Source organism: Neolamprologus brichardi, chromosome 23 (assembly GCF_056152115.1).
Source record: "Neolamprologus brichardi isolate AB-2024 chromosome 23, ASM5615211v1, whole genome shotgun sequence".
NCBI classification, from domain to species: domain Eukaryota; kingdom Metazoa; phylum Chordata; class Actinopteri; order Cichliformes; family Cichlidae; genus Neolamprologus; species Neolamprologus brichardi.
The window spans coordinates 41,529,107-41,552,348 of NC_142125.1; the positions used below are offsets into that span (position 1 = coordinate 41,529,107).

A 23,242-nucleotide genomic window follows, 5' to 3' on the forward strand; every position below is an offset into this window, starting at 1 on the left:
AAACAGAAAACTCATTGTGTCTCATGTCAGAATCAAATCACTCATATACAGGAAAGGAAGAGGCGGAGCTTATTTCCTGCAGGGAGAGGTTAGCAGTCTGTGTCTTTCTCATTTCTGACTCCTAAAGAGCTGAAAAACACAGGCTGTTATTGGCTGGCTGACACTGGGATTAATGTCCTTGAAGCCAGCAGTCTTTAATGTCCAGGTTCAGAACGGGCAGGTGAAAAACAGTCCTTTATGTTCTCTGATGTTCAATAAACTGTCCTGATTACTGAGGGAGCAGAGAAAGTGTCTCCATCACTCACCACAGCTGGATGCTCTGAAATCCTGGAATCCAGCTGTGGAGAGGAGCGCCGGCGGCGTGGACGCAGTTTAGTAATCAGGGAACGGGAGACAGGAGGGAAACACAGCTGGGACCAATTACACACACGAGACAGGAAACAGTAACACAGGACTGTCAAAGTAAAACAGGAAATATAACACAGAGTCCAAAGTAAGGAGACGTGGGACACAGTGAAGACACAGAAACAGAAACCAGAACTATAATCACAAAACAAACTCAGAAACATAAAGAGTGAATCAGCTGATTCAGTGTTTGTGACAAAAACATTGGATCCTGGTTAATAAGTTTGATTTGTTTGTTTCTGTATTATTTTGTGTATCGTTCTTATGAGCTGTTGTTTTTTCACTGAAATATTATTTAATTGTTTTAAGCTTTTTGTTGACTTTGAAGTGCTTAAGTTGATATTTTTGAACATTTAATTTGTTCGATTATTGTAGAGTCGATAAAACTGTCAAACGCACAGCTGCTTCCAGCATGGCCGGAGGAGAGGTGGCCGAGCAGACGCACAACACACACAGCTCACAGGTTTGCATTTCTATATATTGCAGATGTTGCAGAAATTGACAGTAAAGAACTCAGAGATCCAGCGCTGTCTCCTGCCCCTTATTTATACACCACAACACAACGACAGGCGTAACTCACACAAACGGGTAACATGAGGCTCAGATGCTTTGGACATGTTCACATATACTGGACACAGAATGATGAAGATGGAGCTGCAGGAAGGAGGAAAAGAGGAAAAACACAGAAAAGATTCACAGATGTGGTGAAAAAGGACACGACAGGTTCTGTTTGTTAGTTTGGTTTTTCTTTATTTGGTAAAGATTCAGAAATAAAGAGAAGATCACATGTTTGAATATTATATTAATGTTCTGTAATTACAACAAGTTGTAAAATCTTTCCAGAGTGAGACAGAGACTGTGCAGAGACTGTAGAAGGACAGAGCAGCAGCAGAGCAGTCCAGATACACTGATGATCCTCTGTCAGATCCAGAGGGACACACAGGGCTGATGCTGGACTCTACATTGTGTCTGACAGTGGAGCTGTTCTCAGAGCAGTTCACTCTGCAGCACTGACAGTCATCTGCACTTCATTCCTCTGTCAGTCACTGCTGGATGAAGCTCTCCTCTCCACCTCCCAGTAACATGGCCCAGTCAGAGCGTCTCTACACACAAGCTGCTGCTGCTTCAACCTCTCTGGATCATCAGGACACAGCTGCTCCTCTCTCAGCACACACACCGTCCTGTTTACCATCATCACCTCCACCTGCAGAGAGAAGGAGGAAGAGCAGAGGAGATAAACGAGTGTTTCCAGAGACTCTTCATCAGCTGTCAGTCAGTGATGCAGCACATCCAGTATAAAGAGCAGCAGGGACTTCAGTGCTGGGACTGCACTAGGACTCATTGTTGCTTCACTTTTTCTAATCTTTGGATTTTTATTGAAGTTGCTGAAAATGTTTTTCCCTCCTAGTTTGAGTTTGGACTTTCATTCATTAGAAGAACCTTGGTGTGTCCACTCTGAGCTCTGTAGGAACCCCAACAACAAGCCCAACAATCCAGATGGACGTTCCAGCTGTTAACTGGAGGAATTCCATCCAAACATCTGCTCTCACTAAATTCTTCCTCACCTACAGACTGTGTTCTTCACTGCTTTAAACTTGGAAATCAATGCAGTCATTGGTCTGCGTGCTGCTTTGTTCAGAGAGCTGATTGGCTGTTGACAGTGTTTGATCAGAGCGTGTCAGCCGTTACTATGGTGACCATAAAGGTGAGAAACAGGAAGTGTTTGTGTCCAATCCTGAAGCCTGTCACCGTTCTCCTCTCACAGCTTCACTGAGAAGCTGCAGCTTTACAGGAAACACTGGATCTTTGTTTCATACTGACTGTGTTTAGTACAATACTGCTGACAGCACCACCCACTCACTCCATCACTCTACTGACCACAGAGTCTCCAGTCTGTAGTCTGGACTCTTCTCAAGATCAGACAGCTGCTTCACATCTGGATCCTTCAGGTTGTTAAGTTGTAGGACCAGCTCTCTCAGATGGGAGGGGTTGGACTTCAGTGCTGCTGCCAGATAATCACAGCTGATCTCTGACAAACCACAGCCCTTCAATCTGTATAAAGAATGAAAGATGTAAGTTTATTAGACAAAGTGCTTGAAATCATTCAGTGTTTCATCATCTGTTCAGAGCTGAAGAAGGTTCAGAATGTAGAAGTTTAGAAAATGGAAACTCCAAACAGCTGAAGCCAACAGGAAGCAGCTTCAAACAGGAAACTGTGCAGAGTTTCAGACTATATGTCCTGATGCAGCCAGTTGGATTTTGGAGATTTGAATCTCTGTTCTGTGACTAAGTCCTTGAATCATTTCTTCCAGTTGGTCCAACAAGACAGACTAAGTATTGGACATGTGTTGTGGCTCCATTAGGGGAGCTTCTAAATGTGATGTGATGGCCCCTCTGGGTCTGTCAGGTCACAGCACTGAAGAGAGCTCAAACTGGGCACACAGTTGTTCCAGTCTGGACCAAAGACTCTATACTGGGACTGAGGGACTGCTTTGACTGCACCCACTGGGACTTTTTAAAGGCTCATGTTCTCACTTAGATCATCGATTTCTACTGACATTTCTTTCTGGGAAAAATGGGGATTACTTTGGAAACAGGAAGTATTTTCCCCAATAAGCAGCCCTGGATTAGTAAATCACTCCAACATGTTCTCAGGCAGAAGAAGCTGTCTTGTTATGAGGGAGAGAAGAAAAAGATTGAGGCACAGAAACTTGTTGAAAGAGAGATAAAGCAGCTAAAATCAGGTGTAAAAGTAAAGCAGAGGATGAGCTGAATAAAGGACACTCAAGGCTGGCTTGGAAAGGAATGAAGTCCATGGTGGGGATGCAGAACAAGGAGCAAAGATGAATGTGATGCTGAATCAGCAGAAGACTTGGACTCATTTGATTCCAGCTTTGATATCATTGATTTCAATGAAGAGCTTTGTGATTGTAGCAAAGGGCTGGTAGCTCTGAGAGTCCCACTGATGAGGTGTTTGTGTGGAAATCTCTTAGTGGGACCAAAGAGAGAAAAAGCCCTGGTCCTGATGCTGTGGGAGGGAAATGATTGAAGTGTGCTGTGAGGAACTGACTGGGAGATTTTCACACATTTTCCAGTCCTCCTTGGAACAACAGGAAGTTCCCAGCATATGGAAACAAAGGTTAAGTGTCCTATGGCACTCAGTGATGATGGTGATGTGGCCCCACCACCTCCACCTCTTTGTAAAGGAACTAACTGTAATCTGAAGCTTCAAATGGAACTAAGACTTCCTCCACTAGGTGGCAGTGTCTGATGAGAAAGTGTTAGTGGAGCTGGCCTGGAGTCAGAAACAGGAAGATGCAGGATTTGGGCTGAAATGGGGAAAAGTGGTTAGCACTAGTGCCTTAAAGCAAGAAGGTTGTAGGTTGAAGCTTGTTGGTCAGCTGGGCCTTTCTGTGGAGGTTGGATGTTCTCCCACAGTCCAATGAAATGCTGCTTAGGTTCATTGGTGCTTCTAAATTGGCTGTAGGTGTGGATGTGAGAGAGTGCTTCTCTGTCTCTCTCTGTTGGCCCTGTGATGGACTGCTCACCTGTGCAGGTGGACCACGCCTCTTGTCCTATGACAGCTAGGGCACAGGCTGCAGCCCTGTGAGCCTAAGCTGAATAAACAGTTAGCAAAAATGATCCATAGATGGCCTGAAATTCCCCAGTTAGCAGTTTGGTAGATAGCTATGACATGCTAATCCCATCCAGCAGCTGTATTCTACCTGTAAGCTGATCCCTGCTGAGCCAAAGCACTTTTTCATATACAAATTACAACCTTTAATAGAAACCTATTGGTTAGCATCTTATTAGCCTGCTGTTAGCTTCATTCCACAGAAAACTGAGAGAAACTAACAGAGTTGATAAAGAATAAAGAGAAATGTGCTGATTTAAAGCCTTTGAAGTGCTTCAGATGATCTCTGTCCACTTCTGTCCACTCATTCATTCATGTAAGCTTTCTAATGCAGCTTTGATCTTCACAGTCTGCTTTATGAAACTCATTCTAACCCTGAATGTCAGAGTGTTCCTCCTTCTCTTTCCCATCATTCATGCTGGCAGTGGAGGAGATTTGGATGTTGGACTGTGTTTTGGATGATGTGTGTATGTTTGTGTTGGACTGCTGTCTGTAAAGCAAAAACACATTTTGCTTTGGATTTCAGTGTCAGACAGACTTTAAGGTGGAATGAAGAGTTTGAGAGTTTCACAGTGAATTTTCCAGTGGAGGATTTTTCTTCTTCTTTGAAGGTTTGAAATGTGAACATTGTTCTGCTGCAGTCAATGGACTAAACCAGAGAAGAAGAAAACAGACTTTACCATGAAGATCCTCAGTGTGGATCAGTATAATATCAGCCTGATGTCTGCAGTTTAGTGTCAGCACAACTTTCACATCATATTCATCTCAGCACAACTAAAACATGCTGACTGACCTCAGAGTTTCAAGTTTACATCCTGGACTCTCCAGGAAACCACACAGATGCTTCACTCCTGGATCCTGCAGCTTGTTGATGAAGAACTCAGTACTCAGGTCCAGCTCTCTCAGATGGGAGGGGTTGGACTTGAGTGCTGCTGCCAGATAATCACAGCTGATCTCTGACAAACCACAGCCCCTCAATCTGTATAAAGAATGAAAGATGTGAGTTTATTAGACAAAGTGCTTGAAATCATTCAGTGTTTCATCATCTGTTCAGAGCTGAAGAAGGTTCAGAATGTAAAAGTTTAGAAAATGGAAACTCCAAACAGCTGAAGCCAACAGGAAGCAGCTTCAAACAAACACAACAAGAGAAAAAACTCTGAATGTTTCACATTAAAGTCGTACATTTCTCATAAAAACAGGAAAAAGACTTGAAAACGTCGCGTTCTTCCTTCCAGGAACCACATGGCTTCACTTTTAAAGGTGAAGTGTGAAAGAAATGGACATATTTGAAGTCCAACACCTTTTTCCAGTCACATTATTAAAGCAGACAAACTACAAGCTCATTTTCATTCCAACAAGTCATCTTCTGACCTGGACTAACAACACTGGTCTCTATGTGCAGCTGGCTGTGAGACCAGTGCTCAGGGAGCGTCTACAAAGTGCAACACTGAAAGAACATCACACACTCATTTGCTTCCAGCACTTTCACACAAACATCTACTGTCATTATTGTCACCAAACTCTGTGGATCCTTTATTGCAAATTCAAATGGGATCAAATGGTCAGACAAAAGAGGGTTATGAGGAAATATGATGAAATGTTGTGTATTAGCAGCAAGTTATTGAATCATTTTCCTCAGAAACCAAACAAAATGATTGACAAACATGTTTTTACAAACTCAGTGTTGGACTTGGATCAGCAGGATAAGCTGATGTTTAAAGGCATTTGAGTCTCGCTGTATGAGAGTCCAGTTATTACTCAATATTTATGGATGATGTTCTTTCAGTGTTGCACGTTGTAGACGCTCCCTGAGCCTCACAGCCAGCTGCACATGGACCAGCTGACATTACCCAGCATTAGAGGCGGCTGTAAAAAATTAATGTTCCCATTTAAATGGTTTTAATTTGAATAAAACGATGTTGATTCATTCAATCCTGAATCGATGTTTAATATAAATGTATTTTGCCAGAATCTCAGGTTAAAGCTCACAAACTATTTCAACAAGCAGCAAACAGCTAAAACAGTAAATGAGAGCAGCTAAACACACAAAGATGGAAACACAGAGCGTGGATCGTTCACTCGACGCCACGTACACGGACACGCCGTCGGGGCTGAAAGTGGACAGCTCACAGATCCTGAAGCTGCAGGTTTCATCTGTCTCCAACCAAAACTGAGTGAACCAGCAGCAAAAGAAGATCCAAACTCTGCTTCACGTTTGATAAATATGCTCATGAATTCTCTCTGACTTTGGCTGTTCCTGCCTGCACAGCTCTCTCTCTCTCAGTGTACTCCAAGAACAGCTTCAAACATCTGTTTCTGCATCATTCACTGTTTATTAGCCACCAGTCTGCTGTTGTGTTCCGTGCTGTCGGCCTCTGACAGTAAAGCCTCATTTCTGCTGTTCCATGGAAACTTTTTAAAATGATGACAGATTACAAACTCTCAGCTGTGTCTGTAATCAAACCTCTGTAACTTTGCTTCACTTCAGCAGCATCAGCTCATGTTCACATGTTGATTCATGGTTTGCTTCAGTTTTTGATCGACTGCAGAATATTTTGAAGGTTATCTGCTATAAAAAACCAGAAGAGGAAAATCTGCTTCATGTGTTTCTGTTTGATCCTCAGTGACTTTGACACAAAGGCCTCTGCTGTGATGATCACACCTCTGATCAAGTCTCACAGTGTCACAACTGATAAATGATCAGAGTTAGAATATTTCTGACTGTCTGCTGTGTGCCGTGACCTTTGACCTGCTAAAGACAGTCAGCTGTGGATTATTCATTGTTGTGTCTGATACTTAGAACTGTGAGGAAGAAGCTACACAGTTAATCAGGGTCCCCTCTCTCTGAATCAGGAAAGGTGGGCAGGCCGCGTGTGGGCCGCGGGCCATACGTTGAGTATCACTGTTTGAAATGTGAACATTGTTCTGCTGCAGTCAATGGACTAAACCAGAGAAGAAGAAAACAGACTTTACCATGAAGATCCTCAGTGTGGATCAGTATAATATCAGCCTGATGTCTGCAGTTTAGTGTCAGCACAACTTTCACATCATATTCATCTCAGCACAACTAAAACATGCTGACTGACCTCAGAGTTTCAAGTTTACATCCTGGACTCTCCAGGAAACCACACAGATGCTTCACTCCTGGATCCTGCAGGTAGTTAATGTACAGGTCCAGCTCTCTCAGATGGGAGGGGTTGGACTTCAGTGCTGCTGCCAGATAATCACAGCTGATCTCTGACAAACCACAGCGCTCCAATCTGTATAAAGAATGAAAGATGTAAGTTTATTAGACAAAGTGCTTGAAATCATTCAGTGTTTCATCATCTGTTCAGAGCTGAAGAAGGTTCAGAATGTAGAAGTTTAGAAAATGGAAACTCCAAACGGCTGAAGCCAACAGGAAGCAGCTTCAAACAAACACAACAAGAGAAAAAACTCTGAATGTTTCACATTAAAGTCGTACATTTCTCATAAAAACAGGAAAAAGACTTGAAAAAGTCGTGTTTTTCCTTCCAGGAACCACATGGCTTAACTTTTAAAGGTGAAGTGTGAAAGAAATGGACATATTTGAAGTCCAACACCTTTTTCCAGTCACATTATTAAAGCAGACAAACTACAAGCTCATTTTCATTCCAACAAGTCATCTTCTGACCTGGACTAACAACACTGGTCTCTATGTGCAGCTGGCTGTGAGACCAGTGCTCAGGGAGCGTCTACAAAGTGCAACACTGAAAGAACATCACACACTCATTTGCTTCCAGCACTTTCACACAAACATCTACTGTCATCATTCATGTTCCTGCTCCTCTGGATTCACACGGAGCCTCTGCTCATGCCGTTGCCATGGTGAATCGTAGTATGTGGCTCCATAACTCAGACTGAGCATGCTCAGAGCTGATTGGCCCGACTCTTATCAGCTGATCTAGAAGAGGAAACTCTGCTATATGTACATTATTGCATCTACACTTGAATCACAACACTCACACAAATATATCAACTGTGTTTAATATTTTGACACGCAGATCATTCATGAGCTTCAGCTCTTCTTACATTTTACCGCAAACACGTTTCAAAAGGAGCAGCTTTTACTTTGAAGGCCAGCTGTCTCTGCTTCCTGTTTTCATTGTTGGATAATGGAACAAGTCGATGCTTCACTGCGTTGATTTGTGTTATACAAAAATAAGCAAAGTTTTCACGCTGTTCAGGCAGAATCGAGCGTTGAAGAATGAATTCACACGTCAATAAACATTTTCATCAGCACAAGCAGGACAATGAAAGCAGGAAATACCCCAAACTGCCATTTCTCATTCTACAACTTCAACAACTGCACATGAATTATACTTCATACACAGACCCACAGTCTCTGATTGCTCTGAAATCTCACTGACAGCCAATAGAAATAAAGAAAAGTCCAGACTGACCGTCTCTGTGGGGTTAGGCAGTGAACTGCTCACGCTGCGTTCAAGTGCATCACAAACTATTGGAATTGGATCCAACTTTGTGAACCAGATTTCTTCTCAGCTGCTGTTTTGAACATTTCCTCATGAACTGTATTAAACTCTGTAAATGAACTGAGAACTATTTCTACATTTGAAACTATGGATTATTTTCCCGTTCACTTCTGTACGTTGGTGTATAAATGAATGTTAGACTGGGCTCCATGGAAACACTTGGACTGGTCTCAGCTGCCTTCTTTCTGTAGTCATTCCAACAGAGTCCTTTCTCTTCTCCAGCTTCTGTTTGAAATCCTCTCACAGAGCCTGAATCCTGCTTTGCTGTCATGTTTGGGCCTGTGTTCGGCTGCTCTGTGTTCCTCTGCTTTAACACACACCTCACCACAGCAGCTGTGTGGGTCGTCTCTGTAGCAGCCAGATCAGCTTCTGATACATGAACATCATCACAGCTCCTAACTTCACCTTTATTAGCTTTGACATTCATGTCTTTCTTTTCTCTCTCTCTGTTTCCACACAAGCTCAAAGTCTCTGCAGCCTGTTTTTATCTGCTACCATCAGATCTCCAACAGCCTCATTCACATCCCTCACACACTCTACAGCCTCATCAGCACTGACTTCATCTTCACTGACTGATGGAGCACAACATGAACCTGTGGAGGCTGAAAAGCTGTCCTGTCAAACATCTCCCCGTCACCACTCCACTTCTGTCAGCCTTTAAATGAACCCTGCTCAAGTCTGTCACTTCTATTTGCAGCCAAGAGGAAAAACTGTTGTTCAGTCGTTTGGAAAGACACAACATTTCTGAAAGCACTCAACTTCTTCACATTTGTCTTCAGACACATCCTGAACATTTAGGAACTAAAGAAAGTTTCAAATATCAAAGATCAGAAATATAGAAAAACAACAACAGCTGCAGTCAGTGAACTCACCTCAGAGTCTCCAGTCGACAGTTTGGACTCTCCAGTCCAGCACACAGAAGCTTCACTGCTGAATCCTGCAGCTTATTCCCACTCATGTCCAGCTCTGTCAGATGGGAGGGGATGGACTTCAGAGCCGAAGCCACAACTTCACAGTGAGCCCCTGAGAGTCGACACCGAGTCAGTCTGTGATTACAGAAAATATAAAATGTGTTATTATAAAAGCAGAAATCTGCATTATAAACACAGACTGAATGTATATGAAGACAAAACAGAGTGAGGTCATAATCTGATGAACATCTGTTCTTCACATCTGTGCTTCAGCTCCTCTTACTGTGTTTGACATGACACAATGATTCAGTCTCTCTCAGACCTGCAGACTTTTAATGAGAATCTTTGTTTGGCTTTAATCTGCAGATGAAGGAGGAAGATGGCGTCACATTTAGGCTTCCATAATGTCCACAGTCTGTCACTGAGATCTGATCCAGAGTCAGAGTGAAGACACACATTTGGACTGTTTCCTGTCTTGAATCCAGGACATTTTGAATGAGTTCAGCTCAGTGAAGAGTTCCAGCTGGAAAGATGATCTCTGTTTGGTACCTGCTGTCAGGTACGACTGTTCATGTCCACACGCAGGAAAAATCTGCTGACTGTCACCAAACGGAGCAGAAATCTCATCACTGGACAATAATGATGAATGAACTCATAGCTGCTGATATCACATCTGATTTCAGGGGAACTAAACACAGAAATGTTTGGCTCATTTTAGCTTTCTGAGCCATTAGTCTGCAGGTTTATCACTAGTTGGCAGAAACAGATTTGTATTAATGTTCAGCGCTTCAGTGTTTATGACTCCAGATCCAGGTGACAGCAAGTCAAAATGATGTTACCTGTCTGTGTCCAGCAGCAGCCTTTGAATATTGTTATAAGCTCACATGGATCAGTTTGTCTTTGATTGGTTTGTAAAGTTCAAATTCATTTATATTCATCAACTCTAAATGAAAAATGTTTTTCTTCTTCTATGTTTATTATTAGAGTAATAAATTCTTATAGTTTCCTGTTGTTGAGAATTTCAGTGTAAAACCACTCGGACCTGTGCATCACTGCACACTATGAAAGTATTACTGCAGTTTAATCAATAATCCTCATCAGTGTGTTTACTGGACTGTAGTCAGACCTCCGTTATACCAAAGGAAACACTGAACGTCTTCAAAGTCACAATAAATTTATAATAAATGCTAATAAATACTGGAGTGTTAGAAAAGATGCTTCCAGCGTGTTTGTCTTTGATAAGGTTTATTCTGTTCCTCTACAGTCTGACCACTTGGGGGCGCTTTTGTCTCTTTTGCTCTGAGCCTTGGGTTTATTCAAACTGATTTTAATAAACTATTTTCTGCAAGTTGAAGCTTCATCTCCATCTCCAGTGGTTGTTGCATATTTTATGACTATATTAGTAACAGTCAGAGAGTTTCGAGTAAATTAGATCTTCATGTTTGATTTTTGACACAACATAAATGGTGAGCCAGTGTCAGAGGAAGTGACAGCATCCACCGAGGACCGGGGGGAGTGGGAGGACTGGGGGACCAGGCCAACAAAAAGGTGATCACTGATACAGGTCAGCAAACATTTGCTCGTTTGGTGTCTTAGAGCAGACTCTGTCCAGCTTTGTCGTCCATGGTTGCTCTTTCAAAGGAATCTAGTTACATATTATTTTACTTAATGATCTACTGACACCACTGACTAAGCAGGACAACCCCACGTCTGGAGCCAGTGCACATGTGCAGTTCAATTCCTGGGCAGGTTCTGAAGACGGCCGAGCTGTCGAGGACAAAGTTACTAATGTGAAGCTAATGTGGTTAATCAAGATCTTCATAACTATGTGGAGCACAGCGCACACACCCCTACATGTTCTATAAGCCAATAGGAGGACGTCCTGTTTTTGGCACACAAAAGTTTCTCAGGTTTTGATTACAAAACAAGCAACAGGCCAAAATTATTTATAGATTTAGACACAATAATAGATTCCTCCCAAATCTGAGGAACTCTGAAGCTCAGGCATTAATAATTAATAATATTTTTCAAAGCTTATCATTTGGACATATACAAATTACCCTCTTGGGATTATGAGGTCCTCACAAAAATGAATATTCGCTGTCACAGTCTGTAAATGTATCCAAGTCACAGCAAGCATTTTGAAATAAGTCCTAATCAGTCCAAGAAAAACAGTCTTGAAGGGTCTGGATGGACTCGCTGACCACAGCAGAACCAGAACCAGCACTGAGGTTTAGTTCTCTTTAAGACAGATTTCATGATGGGAACCAAATAAAACACATTTCAGTCAAACATGCCACAGAGAGCTCTACAGAAAGATTTATTAGGTTCCTTGATGGAGCCATAACAAACGTCAGCGAGCGACCTCCCAACTGTACATTGATTAAAATGACAAAATAAACTGGGAGCGTCTGGTGTGACGTTACTGTGGTCTGAGTGGCGACTTCCACATTCGCCCTCAGTTGAACGTACACATCAGTAACAAGGATCTGTGGAAACTCTCTTGGTAAGTAAAAAGGACGCAGGGAGGCGGATCGAAGTTCAACCTCAGCGGTGATTCCCTCACCACCACTTTATCACCAGCTCATTATTTTAAAGACAGAGACCCTCACACTGGGCTTCACTAGTTACTGCTGGGTCTCTGTTATACAGAAGGCCCATACCACATTAATGAAAAAATAATGTCCTTCATTTCAACATTAAAGGTGAAAATGACTTTGAGAATAAAGAAGAAATGTGGAGATTTGCTGTTTCAGGACAAAGTGCCACAGCTGCTGTACTCTCTGAGTCAGTGAAACTTCAGCAGTGGTGTTAGCTAAAGAAGGGAAATGATTCCTGTCACACATCCATGTGTTATATAAACACAGTGTGGTGAAAAGTATAAAGATGCTGAAAGGATGGTGCAGAAAGCTGAAAAACACAAATCTGGAAGATTTGTACAAAATCAAATGTCTTGTAATGGACGGATGCGAGGTTATCGATGGTTCCACCTTCGTACAATAAAGAGGATGGATGCTGCAAAACTGGATGATGAAATATTGGTTCAGCACTTTGTTTGAAAGCGCTTTAGAAATAAAGTTATTATCCTTATCATAAGACGGTGGATCACTTTGTTTCACTAACTCATCTAAACAAAGCGTTTTGTAGAGGGGACAGCAAACCTGGCAGTTTGTCTTGAAACAACAAATCTCCACATTTCAACTTTTTTCTCCAAATACAATTTTGACTTTAACCTCGACTTTATCTTAAAATGATCGGGAATATTTTTCTTACCATGGTCCTAAAACTCTGCCTTACTCCGTTTCCATCAGAGCAATAAGGTCGGCTTTCTTGTGCTTTGGTGTGTTCGTGACCTCACGCGCTGTTTGTGGGACTTTTGTTATAAAGGGGCGGAGTCATGAGAGGTGACGGTTTAAAAAGAATGACCTGCAGTGACCTTTGACTCTAATTTTGGATGTATGCTGGCACACTGCCGTCCATCTCAGCTCTGTGAGCTGAATCACGTGCTAACGGCTGTCTAAATGACTCGGGTAAAGTTTGTAGCATGCGTGCCTGTTGTTTTTGTCTGCTTCCACTTGTCTTTGCACTAGGATGATGTCGGCGTAAATGTGCAGTCATATTCGTTGTGTTCCTGCTTGTGCTGTCAGTGTTAATCTCGTTAAAACGACATTAACGCCATAACGCGGCAAATCTCAGTTAACGAGTTAAGCGGATCGCCCCGTGCGTGCGGCTGGACGGCGTCAACACGTTAACGAGCTAACTGCGCTAACGCACTAGTTCCCACCAATTGAGCATTGCGTGGCACATCCGACATACTGTTTTACTTTTGTCCATGACGCGCTTACCTTCAGGCTCATGCTTCACATGAAAACCAAGATAGTTCCAAACGCCAGATCTGAATGAGGGTGGGGGAGGTTCGGGTAGCGTTGAGGCAGTTGCCATGTTGCAACAAGCTTAGCTTCAGTCTCGCTAGCTTGCGCTGCGCTCAGTGGATCTGCGCTCGACAGTGCAGCCTAGGCGGAGTAGTCGATTTCGTATTGTTCGATACATATGCGTACCGAACCGAAAGCACTGTATCGAACGGTTCAATACCGATACATGTATTGTTGCACCCCTAGTGTTCTGATAAGCATGAAAACAACTCTTCACTGTGAACTAGGCAGCAATGATTAGTCGACTGGTCACGACTACATCGACTATCAAAATGTTCGACAATTAATTTAATAGTCGACGTATCGTTTAAAGCTTTGTAAGATCCTGAAAGACGCAGGAATAAGTAGGATTTAAGAGTGTAATAACAGACTGAAACAGAAGATGGCAGCACTTCATGTACAAGGATGCCAGCTGCTGTTAGTCTGGGAGCATTTTGAGAAAATAAAAGAGAAAAATGTCAATGTTAAATCTGCAAAATGAACTTTCCTTCCACGGCAGTACGGTGGTGATGCACGAGAATCTGAAAAGGAAGCACGCCGTGGCTTCTGACGACGAAGTGCTACAGTCTGGTAAGCTAATTACCTAGTTTGCTGCTAACATTAGCGTAAACAGCGAGCTACTTACTCATAGCTGTAAATGCTACATTACAGTACTGCCAAAAAAAAATGTTTGTCTTCAATGCACGACTTTTGTTACCAAGCCAACAACATCCACACCTCCGCACACATTTTGGGGGCCTTTCTGTTTGTTGCTACAATCTGCAAATTTCATTAAAAGTTTAATAAACTATCATCTGGTCTTTATTTTTAGTTAGTACATACCTTAAAAACTCTAATCTGTAAGCTAATGATAGTTATATAACAGCAGATGCATGCTGGTGTATGTTTTATGTACAATGGATGCAGGATCTGTTAAGTCGACTATCAACATAATCGTTTGTGGCAGCACTAGTGTGACCTCAAATAAGAAATTACTGCAGTTTATGACTGAGTAACTAAGCTATCACTAACTAATAATATTAATGATCACATCTGGACTCACCGAGCCTTTCTGCAGTTCCTCACAGCTGGAATCAGTCTCAGTCGTCCATCCTCTGATGTGTTGTACTTCTGCAGGTCAAACTCATCCAGAACCTCCTCTGACATCTGCAGCATGAAGGCCAGAGCTGAGCAGTGGATCTCAGAGAGTTTCTTTGATTTGTTCTCTGACTTCAGGAACTCTTGGATCTCCTGAGATAATAAGATGTCGTTCATCTCCATCAGACAGTGGAAGATGTTGATGCTTCTGTCAGGAGAGGATTTTGTCTTCCTTTTTTTTAGATTCTTGATGACTCTCTGGATGGTTTCTGGACTGTTCTCTGTCTGACCCAGCAGACCTCCTAAGAGTCTCTGGTTGGACTCCAGACAGAGGCCATGAAGGAAGCGAACAAACAGGTCCAGACGACCATTTTTACTCCTGAAGGATTTTATTAGTGTTTCCATCAAAAAATTGTCCAGAGATGACTCGTTGTATTTTTTTCCCAGGAAGTCCTTCAGCACCTCTGACTTCCTGTTGGTGAAACAGTGGAACATGTAGACTGCAGCCAGAAACTCCTGGATGCTCAGATGAACAAAGCAGTAGACTGGTTTCTGGAAGATCACACACTCTCTTTTGAAGATCTCTGTACAAACTCCTGAGTACACCGAGGCCTCTGTCACATCCAGACCACACTGCTCCAGGTCTTCTGGGTAGAACATGATGTTTCCTTTCTCCAGATGTTCAAACGCCAGCCTCCCCAGCTTCAGAAGAACTTCCCTGTCAGCCTCCGTCAGCTCCTGTGGACTCGTCTCATGTCCCTCGTGGTACTTGTTCTTCTTCCTCTTTGTCTGAACCAGCAGGAAGTGTGAGTACATGTCAGTCAGGGTCTTGGGCAGCTCTCCTCTCTGCTCTGTAGTCAACATGTGCTCCAGAACTGTAGCAGTGATCCAGCAGAAGACTGGGATTCTACACATGATGTGGAGGCTCCTGGATGTCTTCATGTGGGAGATGATTCTGCTGGACAGCTCTTCATCACTGAATCTCCTCCTGAAGTACTCCTCCTTCTGGGCGTCAGTGAAGCCTCGTACTTCTGTTAGCCTGTCAACACATGTAGGAGGGATCTGATTGGCTGCTGCAGGTCGGGAAGTTATCCAGACGAGAGCCGAGGGAAGCAGATTCCCCTGGATGAGGTTTGTCAGCAGCTGGCTGACTGATGACTTCTGTGTGACATCAGACAGCAGCTTCCTGTTGGTGAAATCCAATGAAAGTCTGCTTTCATCCAGGCCGTCAAAGATGAACAAAAGCTGAGAGACAGCCAGCTTCTCTGCTGTGACCTTCTGTAATGTTGGATGGAAAACATGGAGCAGCTCCAGAAGACTGTACTGCTCATCTCTGATCAGGTTCAGCTCCCTGAATGAAAGCAGAACCACCACACTGACATGTTGGTTCTCCAAGCCCTCTGCCCAGTCCAGAGTGAACTTCTGCACTGAGAAGGTTTTTCCAACACCAGCCACGCCGTTGGTCAGAACCACTCTGATGGGTCTCTGTTGGTCAGGTAAGGCTTTAAAGATGTCCTGGCACCTGATTGGAGTGTCATGGAGGGCGTCCATCTTGGAAGCTGTCTCCAGCTGCCTCACCTCATGTTGGGTATGAACCTCTTCACTCTGTCCCTCTGTGATGTAGAGCTCAGTGTAGATCCTGTTGAGGAGGGTTCTACTTCCTGTTTCATCACTTCCTTCAGTCACACGTTCACATCTCCTCCTCAGACTCATCTTATGTTCATCTAAAACCTCCTGCAGACCAACATCTGCTGAAAGAAAGAAAAACAGAAAGAAAACTCTTCAATGTCTGAACAACAACAAGAAGTCCAGTTTTCAGAAATGAGTCCATCAGCAGACAGATGTTCAGTCTTACTTTGTACACAGCTGCTCTGACTGGCTGTCTGCAGTCCAGCTCTGCTTCTGGATCTTTCTCCACACTGGGGACAGGACCAGTCTGCTGATGAAGCAGACTGGTCCCAGTATGAGGAGATGCACTGTCTGCAGAACCAGTGTCCACAGCTGGTAGAGACTGGATCCTTCAGGACGTCCTGACACAAAGCACAGCAGGACAGCTGCTCCTCCTCACAGACACCACTCCTCTTCCTCTTCCTCCCTCTGTGAACACATTTCTTTATCACTAAAATCCTTGACTGTCAGTGACAAACATCCAGATTTGATGACACTGTGCAGAAGCTCTGATGGTCACAGAGAAAAGTCAAAGTGGAGAAACTTGTGTTTGAGTTCAGAATCCAAGTTTCCTTTGCTGTTCCTGTCTTATTAAACACAGAGTGATCAGCCTACAAACTCCACAGTAAAAGCCTTCATCACAGAGCTGATTATGTCCTTCACTGGATGTACTGGAAGTTTGGGATCCATCACTTTGAACTGACCTTTGACCTCCTCTAAAAACTGTGGTGGAGCAGCGGTGTCACATTCAGAGCTTTCAGCTTTATTTTGAAAGAGTTCAGTCATCAGGAAGTGAACTTCTGGGTTCTGATTTTCTTTCTATTATTTTACAGAAGTGAAGAAGAAGAACTAAAAGCTTTGAAATGATCTGAGTGATATTTTTGAACATTGCCACCAAATTGAGTTCAGCCTCCAGCAGTAACTTTGTTTCATGATGCCTCCCTGATGATGTGATGTTTGATTACAAACCTGTTTATGTGTTAGACATTAATCACATGAACACAGGCAGAAAAAAGAAGCCAATGAAACAAATGACAGAAACGTGTTCATTCACTGCCATAATCCATATTTTATATGTACAGATGTTTGTAAAGAACACGTGTGCAGCGCTTTCTTCTGAGTATCTGCTGTCAGCACACAGTGCAGCAATAACTACAGCCACACGTTTCTGTAGATCCTGAACATCAGCCTGGAGGAATCTGACCTCAGGTCTGCACACAGAGGAGCTTCACCTCTGGGATGATGCTGGCTTCAGCTCCTTCTACAATCAGGCAGAAGCTTCTGCACCATCAGGACATAAACAGAGAGGAGCTTCTATCCTCAGACCATCCAAGTCCTAAATCAGAACATGCTCCCCTCATAGCATCACCATCAGGGTTTAAACAGGACCTTACATCATGTTCTTGTCTCACTGTCATATTTCAGATCATGTCTGATTCATTATGACGTCACACGCTGCTACACTGATCCTGCTGCTTCATTACTGCTGATATTACTCTGCTCACTCTGTTCAGTTACTCTGTTTACATCACTTTGCTCATTTGCTTTGTTCTGCTTGCACTGCTCTGTCAGTACATGCTGTGCTAATGTGGCACAAAGCACTTTAACATTACATCTGCACAATGTTTCATTATTTCATTTAATGATTGTTTCTAATGTTTTGTCCAGTCACAGGAGCAGCTCAGCACATTTCACTGTGTTGTACGTGTATGACGATGCCTGTGACAAATAAACAGCCTCGGACTCTTCAATCTTCTGCATTTCTTTGGAGATCAGCTCAGTGGCCTGTTGAGACCATCTTTCTATTTCTGATGACTCAGTTCAGATTATTATCCTGATACTTTCTTTTAAAATGTGATGAAATCATTTATCTGATGTTCTGACACAAATACACCAAAACAATCCCAAACAGCATAAACCACCACGTTACACACAGTGTCATAAAAATACAGGCAACTACAAATAAAAACACTTTTAAAATATAAACTAAAATTACAAAGTGGTCACAGAATTTCAAACACCCGTAAATGAGTCAGCAGATCTCTTACATGGTCAGCTGAGCTCCATGATTGAAGAACGTTGTTGCTGCAGGTTCATGACTGAAGTTTGGAGGTCTGTCTTTGGACCAGTCACTCCTCACAGACACACAGCTGGATGCTGGAGACTGTGACCTCTGACCTCTGCAAACACAAACACATCACATTCATATGACATGAATTACTGATTAATCTCTGTTTAAAATCTTTAAGCAGCTGCAAACACACAAACTGGATAATGTGATGGTTTCTGTCAGTAATAGTTGTCTCAGATTAGAGTACAGACGGCTGCAGAGACGTTCACAGCAACAGAGAAGAAATCATTACCTTGGATTGCATTACTACTACGATTAATACTAGCATTATCGTACCCGGACCACCATTAGGAATCATTTATGATGTCACTGGTAGAACACATTTATAGAAACAACCTTTGAACTCTGAGTCAGCAGCTCTCTTACATGGTCAGCTGAGCTCCATGACTGAAGAACATTGTTGGTGCAGGTTCATGACTGAAGTCTGGAGGTTTTTCTATGGACCAGTCACTCCTCACAGACACACAGCTGGATACTGGAGACTGTGACCTCTGACCTCTGCAAATACAACCACATTGCATTCATTTCACATCAATTAGTATACCACAAAAGGCATGCAAGAAACACAGTATGAAGGCAAACTTCTGGCTTCAATAACATTCAATAGGTCAGGTGGAAACTTTTCTCAGATTTGATTCATGTTTTTATAGAACGATCCAGCTAAAAAAAATATACCATTAGGTCAGGGGTCAGCAACCTTTAGGACCCAAAGAGCCATTTGGAGCCAGTTTCCACACAAAAGAAAACTCTGGGAGCCACAAATACTTTTTGACATCTAAAATGAAGATAACACTGTATATATTGTTTTTTACCTTTATGCTTTGTGTGAACAACTAAGGTGTGTTGCTGATGAAATCCATGAAGTGCTACAGAGAAAATTACATGTTATTTATGTAATGAACACATTTTGAACTCTTAATAAATATAACCAAAGGAAAGACACCCAGCTGAACTAAAATGATCCAGCAAACAAAAACTGCTGTGAGCCGCCACCCTTATATCTCCTTTGTGCTTTTGGAGCTTTGACCTGACTTTTAAAAAATAATTGAAAAAAAGCTCTATGCTGCTGAAAGATGAAAAATAGATATTTGCAAAATTCTGCCTAAATATGTATTTTACCTGGTTAATGTGTGTGGCGGGGCGTGGTCTGCAGCGCTGCTGCAGTGGAGGAGGACGCACCTGAGCGGCACCCGCAATCAGGCCTCGCCGCCTTAACGTCTGTGCTGTTGTGTTGGTGTGTGTCGGGCTGTGAGCTGCAAAGCTACAGCCGGCTGTGTGCGTACAGCAACCGTGTGTGAAAAGTGGTCAATAAAGAGAAGCTGAAAAGCGTGTTCATGCAAACATCGTCGGGTCTGCCGTGATATGTTTACAACGGGACTTCTGCTCCTGAACCTCTGCACACAGCGTCTGCAGATCGGGGCTGTACGAAGTCACTTTCATCTTTACAGGACTGTAAGCTGTCGTCTGTGAGGCGTGAGCGGTGTTTGTTTTTAACATAGTTCACGGTGGAGAACAGCTGCTGACATAATGTGGATCCGAAGATCCAGAATTGGCCTACCTGGGGCTGAAAGTCTCGATAAATGCACGACGTTTCGGCGGGTACACCGGCTTCCACGAGTGTGACGCTTATTTGGGCGATGAAGAAATAATAAAATATAATTTTATTTTTATATTTCAATATCACAATAATCTTCCAATTTAGAACTACAAGTTAAAAAGAACTAACATAAATAAAATACACTTCAGCTAAATACTTCTAATTTATTTTCCCAAACCACGAGGAGCCGCACTATAAGGACTAAAGAGCCGCAGGTTGCCGACCCCTGCATTAGTGTTAGTCAATGTTGCAACTGAACTGAAAAACTAAATATTTTGGTCAGGTCCAAAGAAACAAAGTCACTATTAATACAACACAACCCCCCCAAAAAGAACCATGTAGACCCCGGGCTCTATGGGTCTTGTGCTCGGAGCTTGTTCCTGTGCTGCCATGATTAGTGCCTCTGTGCTGTCTTTCAGTCCAGCTTTGTTCAGCCACTGGTAGGATTTCTGGATGTCAGCCACTTCCTCTGCCTGCTGGTGGTGCAAACTGTGTTGTTCTGAGTTTCATTGGACGTCTTTGTCCAAAGCACCAGACAAAGGGCAAAGTAGATGCATTTGCATCAGCAGGAAAATACACCGCAAACTAGCATCATCATTATACAACTTTAACAACTGTCACTAAATGATACTTCATACACAGACCAGTGTTAGGTTAAGTTATGATGTCACTGGCAGAACACATTTATAGAAACAACCTTTGAACTCTGAGTCAGCAGATCTCTTACATGGTCAGCTGAGCTCCATGATTGAAGAACATTGTTGCTGCAGGTTCATGACTGAAGTGTGGAGGAAGTCTTCCTTTGGACCAGTCACTCCTCACAGACACACAGCTGGATGCTGGAGACTGTGACCTCTGACCTCTGCAAATACAACCACATTGCATTCATTTCACATCAATTAGTATACCACAAAAGGCATGCAAGAAACACAGTATGAAGGCAAACTTCTGGCTTCAATAACATTCAATAGGTCAGGTGGAAACTTTTCTCAGATGTGATTCATGTTTTTATAGAACGATCCAGCTAAAAAAAATATACCATTAGGTCAGGGGTCAGCAACCTTTAGGACCCAAAGAGCCATTTGGACCCAGTTTCCACGCAAAAGAAAACACTGGGAGCCACAAATACTTTTTGACATCTAAAATGAAGATAACACTGTATATATTGTTTTTACCTTTATGCTTTGTGTGAACAACTAAGGTGTGTTGCTGATGAAATCCATGAAGTGCTACAGAGAAAATTACATGTTATTTATGTAATGAACACATTTGAACTCTTAAAGAAATATAACCAAAGGAAAGACACCCAGCTGAACTAAAATGATCCAGCAAACAAAAACTGCTGTGAGCCGCCACCCTTATATCTCCTTTGTGCTTTTGGAGCCTTGACCTGACTTTTAAAAAATAATTGAAAAAAAGCTGCTGAAAGATGAAAAATAGATATTTGCAAAATTCTGCCTAAATATGTATTTTACCTGGTTAATGTGTGTGGCGGGGCGTGGTCTGCAGCGCTGCTGCAGGGGAGGCGGACGCACCTGAGCCACACCCACAATCACGCCTCGCCGCCTTAACGCCTGTGCTGTTGTGTTGGTGTGTGTCGGGCTGTGAGCTGCAAAGCTACAGCCGGCTGTGTGCGTACAGCAACCGTGTGTGAAAAGTGGTCAATAAAGAGATGCTGAAAAGCGTGTTCATGCAAACATCGTCGGGTCTGCCGTGATATGTTTACAACGGGACTTCTGCTCCTGAACCTCTGCGCACAGCGTCTGCAGATCGGGGCTGTACGAAGTCACTTTCATCTTTACAGGACTGTAAGCTGTCGTCTGTGAGGCGTGAGCGGTGTTTGTTTTTAACATAGTTCACGGTGGAGAACAGCTGCTGACATAAAGTGGATCCGAAGATCCAGAATTGGCCTACCTGGGGCTGAAAGTCTCGATAAATGCACGGCGTTTTGGCGGGTACACCGGCTTCCACGAGTGTGACGCTTATTTGAGCGATGAAAAATAAAAAAATATAATTTTATTTTTATATTTCAATATCACAATAATCTTCCAATTTAGAACTACAAGTTGTTGCACTTGGTCACATCTGTCTTTAAAAACAGATTTTTAATGTCACTGAGAGTTCTTTTCTACCTTTATTGATTTATTTTGGAATAAATTAAATATAAAGGTGCCAAAAACTGCCTGCAGCTTCTGCTCTGTGACAGGAAACTACTGTCAGGCTCAAAATGACTTCAGATTATTCATCACAGAGTGTTTATAGATCACAGGACACGTTACAGTTTTACTGTCGATGTTTTAGTTTAAAAGAATGACGTGATAAGGGCTTACTGTGAATCTGCGCGCTCATTGGATAATACCCTGAGACTGACAGGTGGTTATCCAATCAGCGTGCGGCCTCACACGGACATAAAACTCTTAAAGTTTGTTTCTGAAGGGATTTTCAGATCAGACCTGATGTTTCTGCCTACAGCCTGTTTACCGATATAATCAATATCAGATATCAGAGCAACAGAAACCTCGGTGATCAGGACGCCGGGACTGAGAACAGGAAGTGGCTCAAAAGTCGCACTTTCATAAAGTCAGCCTGAACTCCACTCACAGAGTTTCTGTCGCCATTTTAGTTTTAAAAGCCGTCGTGATAAGGGCGGGTCTTACTGTGAACCTGCGCGCTCATTGGCTAATAACTTGAGATTGACAAGCCGTTATCCAATGAGCGCGCGGCTTCTCCCAACATAAAGTAGTTTCCTTTGAAAAACCAAAGTCTGATTATTTTTGCCTCCACTGACGGAGCCTGTTGTTCCCGCCACAGAGACACAGTAATGTCAGAGCGGTGTTAACACTCACCTGCCTCAGCACAGCTCTCACTCTCCTCCTGCTCTCTCAGCTAAACTCACTTCCTCTCTACTTACAGGAAACCAGAGGAGCCGACCGGCCTCACGTTTCACCCACAGACACGAACAGCGTGGGATTATTTTATATCATAAGAAGAAACATATTCATGTTAACACTCACCTGCCTCAGCTCCACCTTCCTCCTCCTGCTGCTCTGAACGGAGGATCAACACTTTCACTTTCACTGCTCCTCCCTAAACACAGAGGATGCTGGGACTTGTAGTTTTTACCTTGTGTGATATTTATGGCTGTGACACTAAATCACAGCATGAAAACTTCCTGCAAATATGTCACAGGCGATAAAAGTTTCACATTAAAGGTGAAGTTATTTTTCTGTCTCATGTTCAATAAACAGTGAGCTGGGAAAACTGAAGAACAGACTTCAGACGTTCACGCAGAGTTTCTGCTGCTCGGTCGTCTGCATGTTGCTGAGACTGAGCTGATGATGAAGCTGTGATGGGTTTATGGCACGTTTGGTTCTGG

The 23,242-nt window shown here is 42.9% G+C and overlaps 1 protein-coding gene across 1 annotated transcript; it reads right to left on the bottom strand.

Annotated features, from left to right (window-relative positions):
• Positions 1–2,270: 2,270 nt before the first annotated feature.
• Positions 2,271–22,895, bottom strand: LOC148096486 (NACHT, LRR and PYD domains-containing protein 12-like). The gene is made up of 10 exons (XM_087835642.1): positions 22,881–22,895; positions 20,594–20,728; positions 18,636–18,767; positions 18,187–18,318; positions 16,326–16,567; positions 14,436–16,221; positions 9,423–9,596; positions 7,126–7,299; positions 4,833–5,018; positions 2,271–2,457 (listed from the first exon to the last, which is right to left on the bottom strand). Exons 2-10 carry the CDS (start codon positions 20,623–20,625, stop codon positions 2,271–2,273), a joined length of 3,045 nt encoding a protein of 1,014 aa, XP_087691768.1. The 5' UTR covers positions 20,626–20,728; positions 22,881–22,895.
• Between the last annotated feature and the right edge of the window lie 347 nt (positions 22,896–23,242).